This window comes from Trichoplax adhaerens, genomic scaffold (genome assembly GCF_000150275.1).
Source record: "Trichoplax adhaerens TRIADscaffold_3 genomic scaffold, whole genome shotgun sequence".
In the NCBI taxonomy this organism is placed as follows: Eukaryota; Metazoa; Placozoa; class Uniplacotomia; order Trichoplacea; family Trichoplacidae; genus Trichoplax; species Trichoplax adhaerens.
Window position 1 is genome coordinate 824,141 of NW_002060945.1, and position 20,325 is coordinate 844,465.

Below are 20,325 nucleotides of genomic sequence, written 5' to 3' on the forward strand. Positions count from 1 at the left end.
AATTTTCCCTTAACTTTGGAGGAAAAATGGTCACTTAAGGCTTTTGAAGGGAGAATTATCGATGGTAGATGCTTTCATTACTACTGTAGAATGGTCGAATAATAAGCATTGCACTAGACGCCACTCCTCGCTCTTGTCTGTCTTTCTCAGTAGCCCCTATGACAGAACTAGTGTTATTTATTAGTGTACGTATATCACGAATTAATCTGAGCTACTGTCATGGACTACTCTAAATAGTTCTCTTCTTAATAGTTCACGAATGATACATACAGTCATGGACTAGTAGAAGTTATTACTGCATCGACTACTAGAGTAGTAATTTCTAGTAGTCCATGGCACAGTGTAGAGGCTAAAGGGATGTCTTGCAAAAAATTGGGGCCAAAAATAGGCTCCGTCAGGGCACGAACCACTAGAAGCAAACTTTTAACCATTTAATATTAGCTAGTATCAGATCTCGCTCATTCTCCCAGTTACGGTGCTCATGATGATACACAGAGTAAAAGTAGGACTAGCCATAAAGATGATCAACATTTCTCGATTTGCTACTAGATATTACAGTAGAATACAATACTGTCATTAAGAGAATTACGAGAATTCCTTGCTCGATCACGAATTAATCGAGCTACTGTCCTAGATCTGAACTACTCTAAAAACTTCTTTTCTTAGTAGTGCATGAGTGATACATATAGTCATGGACTAGTAGAAGTTATTACAGCATGGACTACACCAAGAAACTCCCCATTTTTCGGACTAGACGAGTAACTTCTAGTAGTCCATGACACCGTGTAAAGCTAATGGAGGTTTTGCAAAATTGGGGCCAAAAATGGCTCAGTCACTGGCCACGGTCAGTCAGTCAGTCAGTCAGTGATGCATGCCAGACATGAACGAATCCGTGGTCCGTCAACCCGTCTATCTGATGCTGTAGTATTAGATCTCGGATCTGGCGGTCCTGGACGTTACGGTAGAACACCACTGTAATGCTCTTAAGCTTCTTGGTTACATATTTACTAGTGTAGAGAGAGTAGAAGAAGTCGCACAAGTCCATGGGATAGGAGAAGAAATGGTGTTAAAAAATCACTACAACAAGTTGTTTTGATAATCATTTGCACCAAACTGAGGAAATCTACCTGCCGTCCACTGCACAACGTGTTATTATCGAGTTGTTGCTGATTCATTTCAGTAGTAATCACTACCTGATTGGGCCTAAGAATAGTCAAGTTGATCTTACTCAGCTCAGCTACAAAACTAGAGTTATATCCTGGTTAGCTTTGCAATCAAGGCTGCGAGCAGGTAAATGTTGCTCATTGGCAATGGTTCTATGTAGAAGTAACTAGTGTGCTTGTTGCTGAAATTCGACTACAGCACATGAATAGCTAAAAGAATCTGTTGTTTCTTTCTTGCCATTTCTTTTACAGTCAATTCTACACAATCTCGGTTGCTAGCTTGGCTGTCGTGTTTACATTCCCGACCTGGATTAGTCTGATCGGATCAACTAGCGAATGGCAAGATAAAGCAATGTCAAGTGTAATATTTGATAGCCAACACGCTTGGTTTTCAAGTAGTGTATCAATCGATTATACCAACTGTTGGGGTAAGGATTGATCTTGCTTCCCTTCAAATGCATTCTTCCACGCTATTTTCAGTCTGTCATTTCAAATCTGCTTATAATCAATCACCGCCTTTTCCTAATTTCCAATTTTCTTTTTCGCCTATCAGTAAAGTATGGTGGCAAGATTGTTGATCAGTGGGATCAAGCTCAATTTCTCTTCAGCCTTGATAAAACATTCCAAGATACTGCATGGTAAGAAACTACTACATGTTTTCAACTGCTACAGGTATTATACTGTAATAATGTAGGCTTCATGGAGCCCTTTATAGCAGGCTAAATATCGCACATTAATAGTTAGAATACTGTACAGTACTAACTCATGAAAAGTTTTGACAATACATCCCTACCTATAGTAAAACTACTCTTTACTAACATTTCCCTCGTTTACAATAGTATAAAATATCATCAAATCAAATGATACTGGTATGTTGAAGGAATACAACTTATTATTATCATTCTTTGACAGCTTGTATGATACTGACGAATTTCGTAAGAGAAGATTAACGGTTTTCGACCCGAAGCTCATATTGCATGCTAAAGACGAAAGATCTTTGTGTGATATTGACCTAGGCAAATACATTTTAAACACTCCTAAAGAAACTGAAGGTATGACAGCTATTTTCTGCTTCCACATCATTTGTAGTTTAAATCAACATGCTCTTATTCAAGAATTAAATTATAATGGAATGGCTCAAAATTTTATCTATCCCCAGATTTTACATACAAAGTATACCATCGAATAGGAGCCGATGACAATTTATCGTCCGTTGAAGATAGTTCTGACGTGCATAGTGCAGACGAAGTTTTTATTGCAAAAAGAATCCTCTTGCGTAATAAAAGAAAGCAAGCCTCCAAATTACCATTAGCTGCAATTGCAAAAGAAGCATCTTCATCGACTACTTCAACCTCAAAATCACGCCGCCCTCCCCGTTACCAAGCCACCAGGGCTAGGTAGACACCTATGATTTGAATATACAGATTTAAAGATGACATTAGTTCTAGTAAATTATTATAACCCTTACAGGAAAATATTTTTTTCAATTTACATGGATAACGGATAGATTAACAAGGAAAGCGAAAGCTGTAGCTAAAAAGAAGATAATAAAGAAAACACCTATTATGCCGGAAAACTGCGATGATTTTACATTTCCAGAGAATGTTGTTATTAAAGGTATTTCATTGAAATTTGAAATGTAGAAATTTTTGTATCAATTTATAATTTAATCACCTTACCCAACATTCACGATATTATCGTCTCAAGGCATAGCAAATCATGTTCGTTAACTACTGCCCCCATCTATCATTGCAGATATTGTACATATAGATGAAATTACCATCGCAGATCCTCAAGTTAATATGGAATACTTCATACCAAATTGCAACAAATGCATGGTTATAGGAAAAGGATCGTCTTCTTTGAGTTCGTAACTTAAAGCATCAAAACTTTTTCTCCTATGTCTAAAATCGATGTAAATATTATTTGGCGATGCCTAAAAATTGTAAAAATATTATTATACTTGTAGTAGAGTAAGTAATCACGTTTCTTTCGGTCTCTTGCAAATGAAAAGACGACATTTTATAAAATGTCGATCGCATGGAAGAATGTAAATGAACTTATACCATGGAGTCAAAGGGCAATAAAACGTTTTTTTAAAGCTGTTTTCAAATTCCTATAGTATATGTGCTGGTTAAATTGATCTTTTCCCATGGAATGTATATTTTGTACAAGGTAATATTTTAAAATTACAGGCAGCCGGGTATAAAGGCATGTTTATGACGCCAAAAATGAGTGAAATATCGATATGGGTTGGACATAATTGGTCATTTATGATTAATTGATTAATCCGCCTATTTTAACGACATGTGCTAAGCTGACATTTTAGACTAGTCCTTAATTAGGCTTTCTATTATTTACGATTATCACTTCGTTATTCTATTGTAATCTTAATAATAATTTTACATTTGGCAGGTGATACACGTACTGCAAGTTTTAACCTCCCGATGATACTTCCCTCATTTATTTTTGCTCCACTGACTTCATCGAGAATATCCGCTCTTTCAGATCCGTTTACATGAGCAAATGCAAACGAGGAATTATCTTTTAGATAATATTCCAATCCTACAAATTACTGTGTGATCTATAGCTGAACACCTTGACAGATTCGATCATCGTTCTTTAAAACCCGTTCACATGAAAAAATGCTAACGAAGATTTGTCGTTTAGATTGTACAGTAGTCCAACCCTATAAATTACTGTGTGACCTTTACTGCATACCTTGACAGATTCGATCATCACTCTTTAAAACCCGTTCACATGAAAAAATGCTAACGAAGAATTGTCGTTTAGATTGTACAGTAGTCCAACCCTATAAATTACAGTGTGACCTTTACTGCATACCTTGACAGATTCGATCATCGCTCTTTAAAACCCGTTCACATGAGCAAATGCTAACGAAGAATGGTCGTTTAGATTGTACAGTAGTCCAACCCTATAAATTACTGTGTGACCTTTACTTTATACCATGACAGATGCGATCTTAGCTCTTTTAAGTTAAAGTGAAGTAACATTCGTTCATCTGAGCCAATGGTAACGAGGAATTATCGTTTAGATTGTAGTCTAACCTAACAAATTATTGTGTGATCTTTACTGCATACTTTGGCAGATTCGATCTTAGCTAACTCTTCAAGTTTTAGTTAAGTAAAATTGTTCCATCAGAGCCAATGCTAGCAATTAATTGTCGTTTAGATTCTAGTCCAACCCACCAATTTACTGTGCGATCTTTACTACACACCTTGGCAGATTCGATCGTAGCTCTTAAAGTAAAAATTCGTTCATCAGAGCGAATGCAAACGAGGAATTGTCGCTTAAACTGTAGTCCAATCCTAAAAATTACTGCATGAAATTGCAATATTCGATAGGAGTTGATTAGTGTAGGTCCAAAGCTGCATATTGGTTTAATTTTCTATATTCTGGTCCATAATATGGGCTGTTGCTGCACTTTCTTTTTCGGTCTTTTGTTTGACTGTTTTGTATACCTGGAACAGTAAAGTAGTATTTCTATTTCATACAGATTCAAAGCTTTACTAGAGTTGAATATAACTTTGTATACCGATTGTAGCACTGACTGAGGGGTACAGGTGTAGCCTAGGCGCGTATTAAAGACGGCTACCACAGCCAGTTCTAATGCATCAAGAAAAACAAAGGCATCAAGGCCAAGCTAATGGTGCTGCCCCATCCAAAAAAGGAAGAATCCTCAAAACGATTGATTTATAGCATTCATTAGGTGAGTAGAAACCCTCTAAATACGAAGAGGGATGGCTACAGCATGTATAGATAGTTTAAATTAGCTTTCAGTATTACCTTAGAAAGGGTAACAAGCGATAGAAATGGAATCCAATATCGTCAACAGTACAAAGGTTCAATCTTTGATTTTCATCATTTTCTTCTCTAGCCTTCTTTATCGTTAAATTTTCATCGTGAATTCATGCAATAGTTTCGACACAAGTGTGATGATTCGATAGCATAGATAAGAATTTTGACCATGGATAAGATTGATTGATGAGACCATCATCAGTTAGATAAATCATTGATCAACATCGCCTATTGTAAATAACATCTTGTTCTATTTTATTTCAAAAATGGATACAGATTTTAATCATGGCCAACGACAACCATGGACGAGTAATTGACCAGCGTTGGAAGCAGAATACAGTAGCCAAAGATAGCAACGTTACCCTTCTGAATGTCCGTAAGAATGGTAATCGGACCTATCCTTATCCATATTGTCGAAGGTAAAATGGATAAACTAGACGTGTAAATAGAATTGAAATTGGGGGTGTTTTACAATATCGTTCTTACTCGCACCTATCATGAGCCTGGGGGGAGGGGGGTTAAAGTGTTGATTGTGATATTCTAACGAATCTGTGAACAAATTGAGACATTGCAATAATGTAAAATACCCTCAAATTTGCTATTTTGCTTCTTTCCTCACGTTATTTATCATGATATACGTCATAATCACTATCTCTGTAGATAACAATCCTACGTCAACAGGACTTAAAAAAGTTTTAGCGAGTAAATGCCTAATTCTTATTTCATGAATTTTTATTGGTTGTCTTGCTGTTATCCTACCTTTTATCATCCATTAATATGTTGCAAGTTCTCTTTCTTATGATAGACTCGTAAAATGATTTTAGTTTATCGTATACAGTAGTATGCATATAAGCATAAGATGAATTGTAAAACCAAACTCTTGTACTATACTGTAATAATTAGAATCGAAAAGGAGCCTACAACATGAACGAATACGTAACATCAATTATCTTGACATTCCATCCTTCATTTCAATCTTTCATCAATACGTTAAAACTTATATCTTTCAACTGATTATAAGTTCTTCGATTAATTATGAATTAGAATGCCTGAGAGAGCTACCATTTGTCTCTTCTACGAGATTTACTCAAAATCAAAGTCTTTACTAACGTAGCACCCGTAAGAAATACGCGTATAGGAGAGTTCCATGTAATGATAATGTATAACATAAATGGATACGATTCTTAATAGTTATACAGTAATTGGTTACCAGAGTTATCTTTCCTATTCGACTCTTCTTTCGGTATTTATCAACCAATTAATAGTTTATAATTCCTATCTTTTGTTGGTAAGATAGTACCATGTTCTACAGTATACTTTATTGATTCATAACAGTTACATGTACTGCGTGTACTTGATGTTTATATGGTCCATGATCTATCAACTAACTTTGAATTTTAATCTCTACAAAGATAATCATCGCATCTGTTAGAATGAATTTGTCAAATATTTAAAATCATTCATCGCTGAATTAATCCTTCACTTGGCACTGTATTTAAATTTCTGATGACACTTCCATACAGTCCTTGTGATGCGTCTATAAAATTGCAGCTTTGAAGTAATCAATCAAGGCTCGAACTGAAACTTAGTTTTGTTGTAAGTTAACGTTGCAACCCTCGGAATTGCTGGTATACCCGTACAAGTTAGTAATGATGAACGAATTTTTCAAGGCTATAATAACCTCAGTTCTAATAGAATTACTTACTTAAGTATATTAATATCAGAGCTATTTAAATTCAAACTGCTCAATTAATTGAAGTGATAGACTAAGTTTATTGTCAGACTGTCTTGAAATAACGAAAATTTTTGTAGCTGTCACACCTAGAGATACAAAACAACTTATCTTATGAAGCACTTTCGCTAAGCAAAATTGCTCCCATTTAACCCTATTTATGACTTCGACATCCCACTGTTCTTGAGAAAAACTTCTCAGTATCTAACTATGAAGGGTGATCGTTAGTGTACTTTAAAAAATAGCAATGAATTTACGATATTTTAACTTGGTAATCCATTAATAATTCGAATTATAATACTACTTCCTCATAGATTGGCCTGCATACTTTGAAATACGCATAGAATTAACATTAACACAGTAATATAGCATCAGCAGACATTGCACCATCAATTGACGTTTATGTAAAACTATAAGTACTGGTTCTGTTGGCTAGAGTTAAACATAACACCTTTCATTTATGCTCTTGTGACAGTAAAGGTGTGAAGGAAATAGAATGTTTATAGCCAATGATCAATTTTTAACATGCTCTTATTTACTAGTATTACAAATTACACGTACATATGTTATAGTATTATAAATTATACGGACTGTACATATGTTATAGTATTGTATTTAATTAAGTCAAGTGCAAAGTACAATTTTTATCATTAATAAGTACTTTTTTCAATTTTAGACAGCATAGCCGAAAATTTCGTAATCATCGGGAATTGGCGAACTGTGCAGAAAATACGATTAATGTCCAAGATCACAACTATCAATTAAATTGCAGTTATCCTGATAGTATGCATAGAAATCACCTCAGTACAATATCAGATAGTAGCAAAGCCGATGAGCAGTTAATGAACTCCAATAAGTGCACAAAAAATATTGGCTCAAATATGTTAATCTACCGTCAAACATCTCCATTGGCTCAATATGCAGGCAAAGTAACCGCCATTCGCCGTACATGTAAAGTAAGAGAAGATTGTAATCGAATGCCTACATCAAATCACGATAAATACGCCGCAATCCCTCCTGAAAAACCAAGTCAAGTCTTTTGGGAGAAACGATTGCAAGGTATTAAATCAGCTGATGCCAATAGTCTATTTAATCTTTCGCAAGCTATGAAAAAGTACGGCCCTAATTATGATGATTTAGCCATTATTCAAGGCATGACAGCCTTATTATATCATAATAAAGCACCCGTTATAGGCCAAATTAATCATCTACAACTATTACAAGCAGATCCTCATGTCTGGAGAGATTCAAATCAACCATTATGCCCCAAAATTGTTATCTCAGAAGGTGATATTAAAGGGCAAGAAGATCGTGTAGCACGAACTAGGAAGAAATTAGCTGAGATTCTCGCTCAATGTAAAGAAGGTTGAATTTAAATCTCGATATGTATCTTAAAGTGAGCGATACTGACCAACGTCAACACGACATTAAAATCATATTACGAACTAATTCTAATATATATCGGTTTCTCATTTATGGATAAGTCAAAATATTCAATTGTATTTATAATATGCCAATTTGTACACTTGGCCATCGATACTTAAATGTGCATTACATATTAAATTCAATATTTCCTTAAATTATATGATAAAACACGATGTACAAACCCAATTATTGCAAAAGTATACGAATTCATGAAAACTAGTTGAGATAGAGTGCCGATCTTTACATTTCTTTACAAAAGATTTCAACATGATTCATCTATTCTTTTTAATTAAACAATAAATTATTAATTGTTGTTAGTCTAAAGTATAATCTATCAAGCACATACGTTAAAATAAAAAATTTATTATCTATATAATTTTGTATTACTTGACGTTTGAATGAATGCCATTCCATAGGCAGCGTATCATATATAAGTTTAACATATCTCATACATGTAATGGTAGAACTACAACGATTGAATTTTAGCAGTTCAATTTGTCAGGCAAAGGCAATCCATCTACTGTACAAAGATATAGCACACCAACTTGGTTCAGTCCAATCGTTTTAATGTATACCGTACTACTTGCCTTTAACTTCTACAACCTAACCATAAAATACAGCAAGCTTCATTTCTAACATAATTCCTAATCATTAATACATTATAAAAGTCTAAAAATTAACCTTTTAACATCAAGATTTAGCCGTAAAAATAACAGTCTAACTACTTAACAATCAACATAACCTCTGCCGTTAATAGTTTACTGTATACGAGCATAGCTATCGGCTATCATTCTCCTATCCTTGAAGCTTTTGGTATTTGTTTATTTCATTATATCAAACATATTTTGCACGCGCAATCTTTAGTAACATTATCGGATTTTCTCCCCACTTTTGTTTCAAATCACCATAATAGCGTTAACAATTCCAAACGTTCGCCAAGAGATGGATCATTTTCTTTTAATAGTTTTAGAATAATTTTCTTTCTGTAACAGCAATCGGCTATATTTATTATTTTTAATGCAATCAGTGGATAAAATATACCTGAACCTATTTCATTTTAAATGATCATTCAGATGCTTAATTTTGGTGATTTTTCTAATAGATATTTTGAAAATTGATCGAAGGTACCAAAAGTCGCTAAGTGTAGCCCTACCTGGCCATCAAAGTGTTCTTTTAATTCTTGTTTGGATGTTGTTATAAAATCATTCCTTATGATTAGAACTGATGATAATTTATCCATTTCCAAAACTTGATTTCTAATTTCATAATATGGACTTTGAAGTCTACTAAATTTTAGGTTATATGGCAGCTGAAGAATTTTTGAAATCCTTTAATTTTTTTAATCTGAAATTATATCCTCCATTTCCTTTTCCAATACTTTGAAAAAAGGTCTTAGAAGTACTTCTTACGCTTCCGTCTGGCGAGCCAGTACTGTAACTGTATATTTCAGGTAAAATTCTTCCCGAATCTTCATTAATATCTAATGCAACGCCAAAGTTTCGACTAACTAATTGATTTTCACATCCTTGTAGTATCGCATCTAGGACTGCTGTTTTAACGCAACCATTTTTACCGGTAATGACAGCTAGCGTGGGAATGCTACGCCAACGGAATGGTGCATGAAGATTTTTAACGCTAGCAGCACCGTTAATTTGTAAGTTAAATAAGTATCCTGGCTCTTTACACGCTTTATCAGATCTATCTTCGTACATCCTCGTATCTCTAAATTGAAAATTACTGTCATGACTTTTTTCAATATTAACCTCTTTCAAATACTCGTGTACGATCGCCCTTACCATTTGTTCACTTCCTAGAAGCGTTGCTTGCGTGCGTAATAGCCTTGATAGCTTTGAGCATCCATGTGCCACAAGTATAGTTGCATTTCTGGTTTAACTCCGGCATTGATAGTTTGAAGATATCGAATTTCTTACCACTTCCATCAATGATTTGTTGTACAACCTGCGAATTATCTTCATGTGTTGAATGCGAATCAAAATAAATTACGAAAGGTTTCTTGGCTATAATTTTCTCGATTACCATTACTGCCCGGTGATTATCTTTCATTTTGATCGGTACAACGACCCAGTGTTTATCCCTGCATTTCATAACCTGACTCATTGCGAGTCTGGCTGAGTCAGGATCATTAACATCCATCGTTGATAAATGCCATAAGGAACTACACTAGTACTTAATAAATAATCTACAGTGGGAATGGTTAGTGATTTATTCAGACGGTTCGAATTAGTTTCCTGATCGCTGAACTACCTTTGCTGAGCAAGATAATCTTCATAAATTTCATCAATCCTAATATTCTTTAAGGACTTATAAACATATCCTTTTATCTCTTCTTCAATTGTACTAATTTTTGCGTTCATAATGATTTCAATAACTTTTTATCGTCCATGTACTAGAAGTAGCTGTCTCTTTCGGCTTGAACTCTTCCGATGGCAGACGCCGAAGACCGAAAAAACAAATCTTCCTCGTGTAGTTGAAATAAAATCTTCTTAACAATTCTTTTCGGATCTATTTCTGCTACCAGTCAATCAAAGTAGTAGGACGAGTATCCTCTTAAAGAAATCCTACGGATAACCAATACAAACCAGTGCTTATGGGTTAATTTGACAGGTGAAATAATAAATCTTAATTTCGCGGGATTGGCCAGTAAATCAATAATTTTTTTTATAAGCAATTTATCATTAATAACTGCTACTGGAAGTAGTAGGTCATTTTTACTTAATTGGCATTCCTCTTTTAATAAACATTCTACTATAATATGACTAAGAAATCTTTGACTAGATATTTTCTGGCAGTTACGGCGATGGATTCTGTCAATATCAATCTCCTTTTATTTTAAGATATCTTGCATAGATTTCTTAACCTGATTCACGTCATTTGGATTATCCCATCTTGCTAGCATAATAGCTTTAATCGCTTTTAATATCCATGTATCACAACTAGTGGCATCAACTCTCTATGTCAACTCCGATGATGATAAATCAATAATATCCACATTATTCCAAGATTGAGCGATAATACTCTTGATAATATTAAGCTGTTCATCGTTTGGGCCCAGTAAATTAAAAAGGAATGCAGATAGTTCCGCTTTAATAATTTGATCAATTACTAGCATAGTCCAATGATAGTTTTCATACCGGATAGCAGCAACGATAAAGCATTTATTCTGGTTTTATTTGGTTGGTTAGTCAGTAAGCTGTCACAAATATCTACTACTGGTGAGTGATCATACGAAATGAAATTCGCGTACTCCATGTTTAATAAATGGTCCATAGTGTCACCGAGTAATGCACTTGCATTGCTCGGTGGATTTAGACAGAGTTGTCGCTGTAAATTAATGTTATTGTTATGATCTTTCCCGATGTTAATGTCAGTGTTTGTTAAAATATGACGAATTCAATCGCTTATATACTGGTATCTACTATTTCGGTCATTAGGTTTCAGTATCATTAGTATCACAGCATGAACGGCCTCTAGCATCCATGTACCACTAGCGATTTCATCTTTTTGTGTATCTCTGTCGATGATAAATGAGCAATTTCGAATTCTTCAAAGCATTGATTGGTGATATTTTTAACAATATGTAAATTTTCTTCACTTAGACTAAGCGAATTAAGAATAAATACATGTGGTTTTACTTAAAATTTTAGCTCAATTACCAATCCAACCCAGTTGTTCCTTTCAAACAAGATAGGTGCAATAATGTAGCGACTTTTACTCTTGATTGATAATTTTATTCACTTGATTAACAGGTCACTATTATCACAAATATCAATTACCAGTAAGATATCATCGAGTTGATAGTCTAGATCGCCTTTGTACTTGGTATATAGCAAATAGTTGATGTCATCCTTGCTGAGCCATTCATCTATTTCTTCTTTTCCCAAAACTGATTGATGATCGTCAACCATTTCCTAAATACAAGTTAAAATAAATATTGGTCTGTAGACATATGTACCAAATACGGTGGGCTGTCGTAGTAGAGCTTGTGTTGATTAAGCTTCTCCAATCTAATTGGTACATAAACTCCCCTTCACTAGCACATGATCCTGCCTATTTTATATCCAGTTGACAAAGATCGATTCAATATTTATCATTCTCCAGAATTACCAGAGCTAAAATAAAAAAATTAGCATTTTATTAGGTATTGAAATAATTTAAATTTCAGTAGAAATTTGCATCATATGATGCAGCAAGATAGGATATTAATCCGTCGTTGTGTTTCCACTCTTAGCCGTTAACGTTAGCGCGAGGAACTTTGATAAACTCCTCCTAGCAAGCTTACTGAAAGTCTCTTTTATTTAGGATTTATCGCATTTAAATAGTATAGCCGTAATGACGTATTGTACCCTGATTTTAGTAATTCATCACCTTACCTTATGCTAACACGTTAGGTGCAGTACAACAGGTTACTGTATCCTACATACATAACACCCTTTTCAACCCATCTCAATTTCATTAGATTGTTAAATTGATACATATATGTATATTTGTACTGCTCTACCGTACATAATTAATCACCAAGGGAATGACTGAAAAAAGAAGCAATGGCGAAATTTAGTTGCTCTGCAACCTCTAGAATATCTTATGAACGACTTTACTGTCCAATTTTTATAATACGATAACATTTTTTATTTTCTTTATCGCGAATCAATGATTCTAATTTATGTTTAAAGAATCTCATGGAGACGCTCTGGTAATGCTATAATCGTTTGATTACAATTTATTCGCCTGTTTTGTAAAAATATTGGTATTGGTTGTGAATCTTCTCGCCTTTCTTGGGTTCCCAATCAACTGGCGGTAACACACAGTTGAATATTATGCAACGAGTTGAACTAATGTTTATACAGAATTAAGTATTATCCAAATGGGTTAAAGGAATGTTTACATAGCTAAGCTAGAAATATGTTAATCATTGCTCGAATAAAATTAGGTTTTCACAATTTGTTTAAATCACTATATAGTGTAGCCTCAAATAAGCTTTAATGCCAAGATTATAGGATTGTACGAAAATAGATAAATTGTAAGCGAGATTATAAGATTGTCTAATTGTCTAATTTAGAAGTGCGAATTATGAATTGAAAGCGCTATAGTAAATTTAAATATGATCTTGTAGTTTTATCGACTACTTTAACCTAAGGCGAACCTGATTTCATGTAATAAAGTGAAGTTTACAAGAAACTGTAGTTGTTGTTATATTTTGGAGAAGATACTTTATTACACACTAGCTAGACAAGCATAACAGATGTTGTGCGAGTGCAGTATAATAGTACGAGATAACATGATAGTCCGGTATCCGCCTTCCCCACACAAGTGTTCATTAATCATAGACTAGAATTATTCATCTCTCGCTTTAAAATCTGTTTTGGCCGGAAATATCCAAAAATTCACAATAAAATATAATTTACACAATATCCTCAAAAACATCAATAACATTAGTGTGACTAGATATAACGAATGATTCACTAGAAAATAAAGTAATTTTTTATTTCACGCAATCTCAGCATATGAATACCAGGAAGAATCACAAACCTATTTGAAACCCAAAATATTTATGAAATTGCAAGAAAACGTTCGATTTAGAAAATTTCAACATTTTAAAAATTCTGGTACAAATCCATCGCTAATTGCATAGTAAAATCTACCACATAGGCAACGCGCACACATAGAGAAATTTTGCATCAGTCGTTTCATTTCTGTTATTAGTACAGAAACTAAAGATGTCTTACTGTAGTTAGTAAACCTTTATATTTTGAACTTAAAAAGATTAATCAGATAGGTGGGAGTAATTCCTTTATAGAATATGTCATCTATCACCTTATCCTAAAATTCTGCAATAAAAATCGATGCTATTCTGAATCAGCTTAAACGAGGCTATTACCAGCATCAAAGAATCATTTCATGTGAACTAAAGTCTTAGTTAACGTTTTATTAAATCATGAAAATTTCATGGTAAAGACATTAAAATTAGAGATATAAATTCAAAAGTTTACATAGACTTATTTAGAAAGCCGGGGCCTGAATAAGTAGCCCCTTAAAACTCTCCCAAAGCTTTTAATTCGACCTGTTAGAGCTGCATCGCTCTATTCCTACGCTTGATGCTTATAATACTTCTTGCACTAAAATAATCATATCGCTTACAAGAGTTAAGTTAATTTCATCTCAAATTTTATCTGCTCAATCCTGATCAATTTGCATATTTCTTTTCAAAACTTGCATTTTTTTATGAATCATATTTCATTATCGTTCTATGTTGTTGACTAACTTATATTCCACAACTCTTTTATTCGGTATCGCTCATTTGAAATTTCAAGTTAAACCGAAATATAAGAAGTCTGTAACTCTTTAAGAACTTCTACCAAGTCAGAAGGAATCAAAAAATTTTGGCTTTGAAGGAATCGGATCATGTTCTTACAATTCTCTATATTTTTAAATGTTTCTTTATAAAACATGACTAAATCGTGTCCTCTCATTTTCAGTATTACTATTGGATAAGAAACAGTCACTTTACTTTCAAGAGATATATCACTCTTGCTAAAATCTAATTTAGAATTATCTCCATTTCTCAAAAATTGATTTGATTTTAATCTTTTAATGGCATCGGTAATTTCATCTGTATATTTGCATAGATTGCGTAACCTTTCAGTCAAAGTATCATATTTTGTGTTCTCGGTTTCAAGAGTGATCTTAATCTTACGCATTAGCTGGCCATCAATGTAACTTTGTTTATCACTTTGATTGATACCTTGGTCGTTATGTTGGACACAAACCTGATCAGTATTCTGAGAGTTATTTTGAATATAATTTTGGATATTGCCTTGTCCATTGCTTTGCTTGCTAAATTGGTTACTATTCAATTTATATATACGTTTTAATTCTTTCAGATCTTCTTTAATTTCTTCGCCAATCTTCTGATATTCGTTTAATTGATCATTCATTCGCTTTAATTTATTTAAGTGCTGTTTCAATTTTGAAACGAGATCCTTGAAATCTTTACTTTCACTTAACCTGATAAATCTTTCTATTGTTTTAGCCAGCTTATCAAATACATTGTCGATAATAGCTTGTAATATATCGATCTTCGTTTCAGTCCCTTCTAAAAAGTCAGACAAATGATCAGGATGATTTTGTAAACAAAGTTTACTATTTATTTCCTCTTTAATTTGCGATACGAGTACTTCACCTCTCCTCAGTAAATTATAATATAAATATACTGGATCATAAATATAATTTTCTAAGCTGTATCTTTCTTTCAAGCATGTAATGTTATTTATTTTCGATTCGCCCTTATTATCATTATCAACTAGGCCAAATATAAATCCTTTTAAACTATAATCATCACACTCGTCGGCGACTTTGGGGTCAACGCAAAATTTGACAAGCCTTTCTATTATCTGTCTAGATGAATCTTCGGTAGTTATATTGCCACACTCATCTGGGGGATGTTTTCTTAGACTGTAACCATGAGATTTAAACTTTAATGGTATACTGGGCATGAATAAACGCTTATAAATTATTTTATTCATGATCATTTGGTAAAACATTTCATCATCTGTACCTTCAACAAATACTAGCCTAAAAGGTAAATTAAGATGCACAAATTCTGAAGTTAATAACTGTATGGCTTGCCCCTTGCTATCAGCCTTACATATCTTGACAATCTTTGCGGTGTTGCCAGTATCAGTTTCTGACATGGCATCGATGTTGTCTTTGGTTACAAGTGGGTTTGAATGTTTAGTAGGCGTACGGTATGTATGTTCCGCCATGACATAGACACAATTATTAGGTACTAGACTAACAGTTGTTGGACAATGAGTGGTCATAATAACCTGCATACCAAGTTCTGATACCAATCTAGTTTTGATAATTTCGATTAACTGTTTAACAAAGCTGGTATGAAGATGTGCATCTGGCTCGTCTAGCAAATAGACGGCTTTTTTTTTCTCAGTCTTATCCGTTTTTTCTTTGTCAAATAGCCACAAAATTGATAATAACTCCAAAGACTCTCCAGGAGATAATTGTATATCACTCGCACCAGCCGAATCACCGCGTTTTACACATTATGCTTTCTCTCCTTTTTTGCCTTTTCTTACATCGTACTTAAACCCGTATTTTTTTAAATGTTGATTTATAACATCAATTTCGACACCTATTTTTGAGCGTATTAAATTTCTCACGAGGCTGTTCCATGAGCCAAAATTTACATCGGAATGATCTTGGCCATTTAATAGCCGAAATTTACCTAAATCTTCGTTTTTTCTAAAATTAGAACTGTAGTAGTGACATTTCGGAACTTCTGTAGCATATTTGATGGTAACACCTTTAAAACTTCTGTAGCCTTCTTTGCTTGATATTTTAGAATTTTTGCTACTTTGATTTTCTTTTTCTTCACGAAATCCTCGCATTATAGCTTCTAAAACAGCTGTTTTACCGCAGCCGTTTTTACCCGTTATGACTGCCAGCATAGGAATGTTACTCCAGCAGAACGATTGATCAAGATTTTTAAATCCATTACCAGTAATTTTTATTTCAGTTAAATATCCTAGCTTTTTACATTTTTTATCGATTTCATTGTCATAATGCTCTTGATACATTTCAGTCTCATTCCGGTTATGTGGCCGTTGGAAACTAGCCATTTTGATATTGAATAGGATAAATCCTGAATGTAGCAACCTGTAACACTGTATTCACTATTCAGACAAGTCAAGAGACTGGCGTATTTCGTAAATCGTATTCCTTTATAAGAACTAAGAAGATACACCTAGCTAAAGTTATACAATCTACTGTAATATGAGAACGTAATATCATGGAATATTCTAGAATTCACAATTGCCCTTGCGATATACTTGTATGTCAATAAAAGAATATTTCACCTGCAATCGTACATAGCAAGACACAGGAGTACGGAAAAGTTAAGTTACTACTATCGATGAACTCTTGCATGCTACACACTGGCGGCAGAATAGCATTGTCAACAGCTAAATGGCGCTCACATTCAAATAGTCTTATTATTAAGATTTACGTAGATATTATTTACTCTTTATTTAGCGTAATTATCTAAATATAGTAATTTGTACTAAATATGAGTATATAAAAGAGACAGTATTCAAGGCTGTATAAGCTAAGTACGAGAAAGAGAGTTAGCGAAGAGTTATTGTTTAGATCTGATCTTATTAATCGTTGGTAACATATCGCTATTGAATTAGCTGTTGTTCAGCTACTCGTTTATAACTTCTATTTCCTAACTAATGAATTAAACATGTAGCCAGATCTAAAGTCTATTCTTTGTATTATTAATTAGTACTACATCCCTACACTGTTTACAGTAATACATCGCATTATTATGCGTCATAATCTAACAAATGTAACATAACATATAATAAATGTTACATATACACTGTAAAACTAGAGGGCGTAACAATAACAGTGATGAAACTAGTTTAGTTGAAGAGTTCTCAGATTTTACAGCTTATCCATTTCTTTAATCACTACTCATTGCAAATTATAGAAATGCTAAAGAAGAACAGGCATATCGCTAGTGATTTATAGTTACTACTAAAATTCTTGACCAAAATGCCTCAACTGGATGAAATTATTTTGAAACTTAAGATTGAATTAAATTAAGCTGTACGAGTACGTACTTTAGGGAAAGGTAGTTATAAAATGGTAACCGAACTTATAGGTACGCTTACAGATTTCTTAGCATAATCGATTAGCTTGCCTTCATTATAAATAAGTATACATGTAGTTTCCAAATTGTCCATTATAATTATCGACTCCTTACTTAATACTCCAGGCAAGATCTTTACGTAGTGTTTTCAAGCTTTTAATAGCTTCTAATAGCTTGGCTAATGTATTCTGCTTCCAACGCTAGTCAATTACTCTCGTCCATGATTGTCATTGGCCATGATTATAATCTGTATTCATTTTTTGAAATTAAACAGGACAAGATGGTATTTGCAATAGACGATATTGATCAATGATTTATCTAACTGATGATGGTTTCATCATCATCATCTATTTATCAATGGTGAACATTCTTTTTTATGCTATCGAATGAAATATTGGAAAAGGAAATTAAATAATACCATTGACAATATCATATTTAGAAATTTAAAATTCTGAGTCACAAAATTTCATGTTACTTGTATAAAAAACTACTGGTACAAAAAAAATAATAACTACCTCCATGCAACACGTATATACAGATAGAACATTGGATATGAATCATTTTATTTTGTGATTTATAAGTAAGATTTATGATTTACAAGTAAGAATCTGTAAGATTAGTTGTTCGTACTGTAATCGAAGATGTCTTGCTATATCCACTGATTGTTTATTATTTTAAATTTAAAGTAAGTCAATCAGATCGATGTAAGCAATTCCTTTGTCCAATACTATCATATTATCCGAAAATTCTATAGGAATATCCAATAAATTCATGAATTAAAGCAAACGAGATTATCGCCGGCCTTGTAAATCCCTTCATATCGACTACTTATAAGGTAACGCCTTTGTTCTTATTGTGAAACTTTTAGGGATTTAATCTGAAATAAAATCTTTTACACGGTCTGATTTTGAAAAGCCTATGACTAGAATAAATATACTGTTTTTAAAATTTAATTCAAATTTTAATTCAGCCCAGCTAACAATGTATCCTTATATTCGTAAGCTTAATTTCTATATTATTTCTTAAAAGTAAAGATAGACTATCAGGGTTCGAGGATATATTCTGGGCATAAACCTTTCTACTCTTTGTAACTAATTGTCAAATACCATGTTGACATTTAAATTTGTAATACTTTATTTTTTCTTTCTTACATAATTATATAAATAAACTGGATCACAAGTACAATTTTTCTAGCAGTATCTTTCTTTCCAGCCTTTGAAGCTATTTGATTTTGATCTGCACCTATTATTGTTAATAACTAGACCGAATACAAATTTTATCAAAGTATAATTACGACGTTCGTTGACGACTTTAGAGTTAGCACAAAATTTGACAAGCCTTTTTATGATCAATCTAGATGAGTCTTCAATAATTATTTTACCGTCCTCACATAAAAGGCGTTCTCTTATACTACAACCATGAGATTTAAACTTTTAATAGTGCATTAGGTATGAATAAACGTTTACGAATTATCGTATTCATGATGATTGGATAAAATTCTTCATCATTTAATAGCTAAAAAAATACCAGCCTTAAAGGAAAATTAAATACAAAAAATTCTCAAGCTAACAACTGTACAGTTCACCGCCTGCCAAGAGCTTCTTTAATTTTGACCCCATATTCTACAGAGTCATATTCTAATATAATTTAGAAGCTTTCTTTAGGCACAAGTTTGATAGTTGTTAGATTATGAGTAGTCATAATTTAAATACCAAGCTAGGATATTAATTGTGTTCTTAATTCATAGTTTCATTAATTTCTTTAATTAAACTTGGATGAAGGTGTGCGTCCCGTTCAACCAAAATAATTTCACCACGTTTCATTTTTCCAAGTTCTTACTATCAAATACCCATGACATGGACAACAATTCTAAACGTTTACCAGGAGGTAACTAAACTAAGCATTTAGTTTATGCTGTAATAAATTAACTCCTAAATTATGGCCTCGAAGTTGCTATTATAGTAATTAGATTCAAATCTTCTCAATTTCACTCTCTTAATATAGATATCTAGGGTATAGATAGACAATTATTTTCGAGATCTCGGATATTCAAATCGCTAACCAGTAGCTTTATGTCATACTGCAAAATGTAAATTTACAAAGTCGTATATCTATTTAGTAATTCTTACTATTTCAAAACTTTACGGTAGGTAGTAGTAATTAAAGTTTTATAAACTATAGATGCAAGGTATATTATGATCTTAACAATATAGTACTAGGATAAGATATGAATATCTTGTCATTAGCCTTCTGTGTATGTTTTGAGTATCCAGGACTTGCTTTGGCACTGATTAGAGGAATCACATTCTTTTCTCCTATTTTGGTGTAGACTATTTCATCAATTATATTTATGCCACTTTTATTCTTTCCTTTAATATCTGAATGATGTTTTTTCATAAATACAGGTATCTTCTTTAACTGCTAGAGTTGGTCTCGGTAATGGCTTTTCGTAATTCTATTATACTATCCAGTATTTACTGCATTGAAACCTTCACGTTGTA

The 20,325-nt window shown here is 33.2% G+C and overlaps 4 protein-coding genes across 4 annotated transcripts; 2 read left to right on the top strand and 2 right to left on the bottom strand.

The window, feature by feature from the left end:
* Positions 1-823: 823 nt before the first annotated feature.
* TRIADDRAFT_54099 (uncharacterized protein) lies at positions 824-3,037 on the top strand (the record flags this gene model as incomplete). Its single annotated transcript, XM_002110237.1, has 7 exons — positions 824-852; positions 1,416-1,591; positions 1,717-1,801; positions 2,076-2,215; positions 2,323-2,560; positions 2,671-2,780; positions 2,919-3,037. The coding sequence occupies 7 exons, from the start codon at positions 824-826 to the stop codon at positions 3,035-3,037; spliced, it is 897 nt and encodes a 298-aa protein (XP_002110273.1).
* A 4,654-nt stretch (positions 3,038-7,691) lies between these two features.
* Positions 7,692-8,084, top strand: TRIADDRAFT_22373 (uncharacterized protein; the record flags this gene model as incomplete). Its single annotated transcript, XM_002110238.1, has 1 exon — positions 7,692-8,084. The coding sequence occupies one exon, from the start codon at positions 7,692-7,694 to the stop codon at positions 8,082-8,084; it is 393 nt and encodes a 130-aa protein (XP_002110274.1).
* Positions 8,085-9,208: 1,124 nt separating this feature from the next.
* Positions 9,209-10,293, bottom strand: TRIADDRAFT_54101 (uncharacterized protein; the record flags this gene model as incomplete). Its single annotated transcript, XM_002110769.1, has 3 exons — positions 9,209-9,448; positions 9,549-9,859; positions 10,071-10,293. The coding sequence occupies 3 exons, from the start codon at positions 10,291-10,293 to the stop codon at positions 9,209-9,211; spliced, it is 774 nt and encodes a 257-aa protein (XP_002110805.1).
* Positions 10,294-14,468: 4,175 nt separating this feature from the next.
* TRIADDRAFT_54102 (uncharacterized protein) lies at positions 14,469-16,790 on the bottom strand (the record flags this gene model as incomplete). Its single annotated transcript, XM_002110770.1, has 2 exons — positions 14,469-16,117; positions 16,397-16,790. 2 exons carry the CDS (start codon positions 16,788-16,790, stop codon positions 14,469-14,471), a joined length of 2,043 nt encoding a protein of 680 aa, XP_002110806.1.
* Between the last annotated feature and the right edge of the window lie 3,535 nt (positions 16,791-20,325).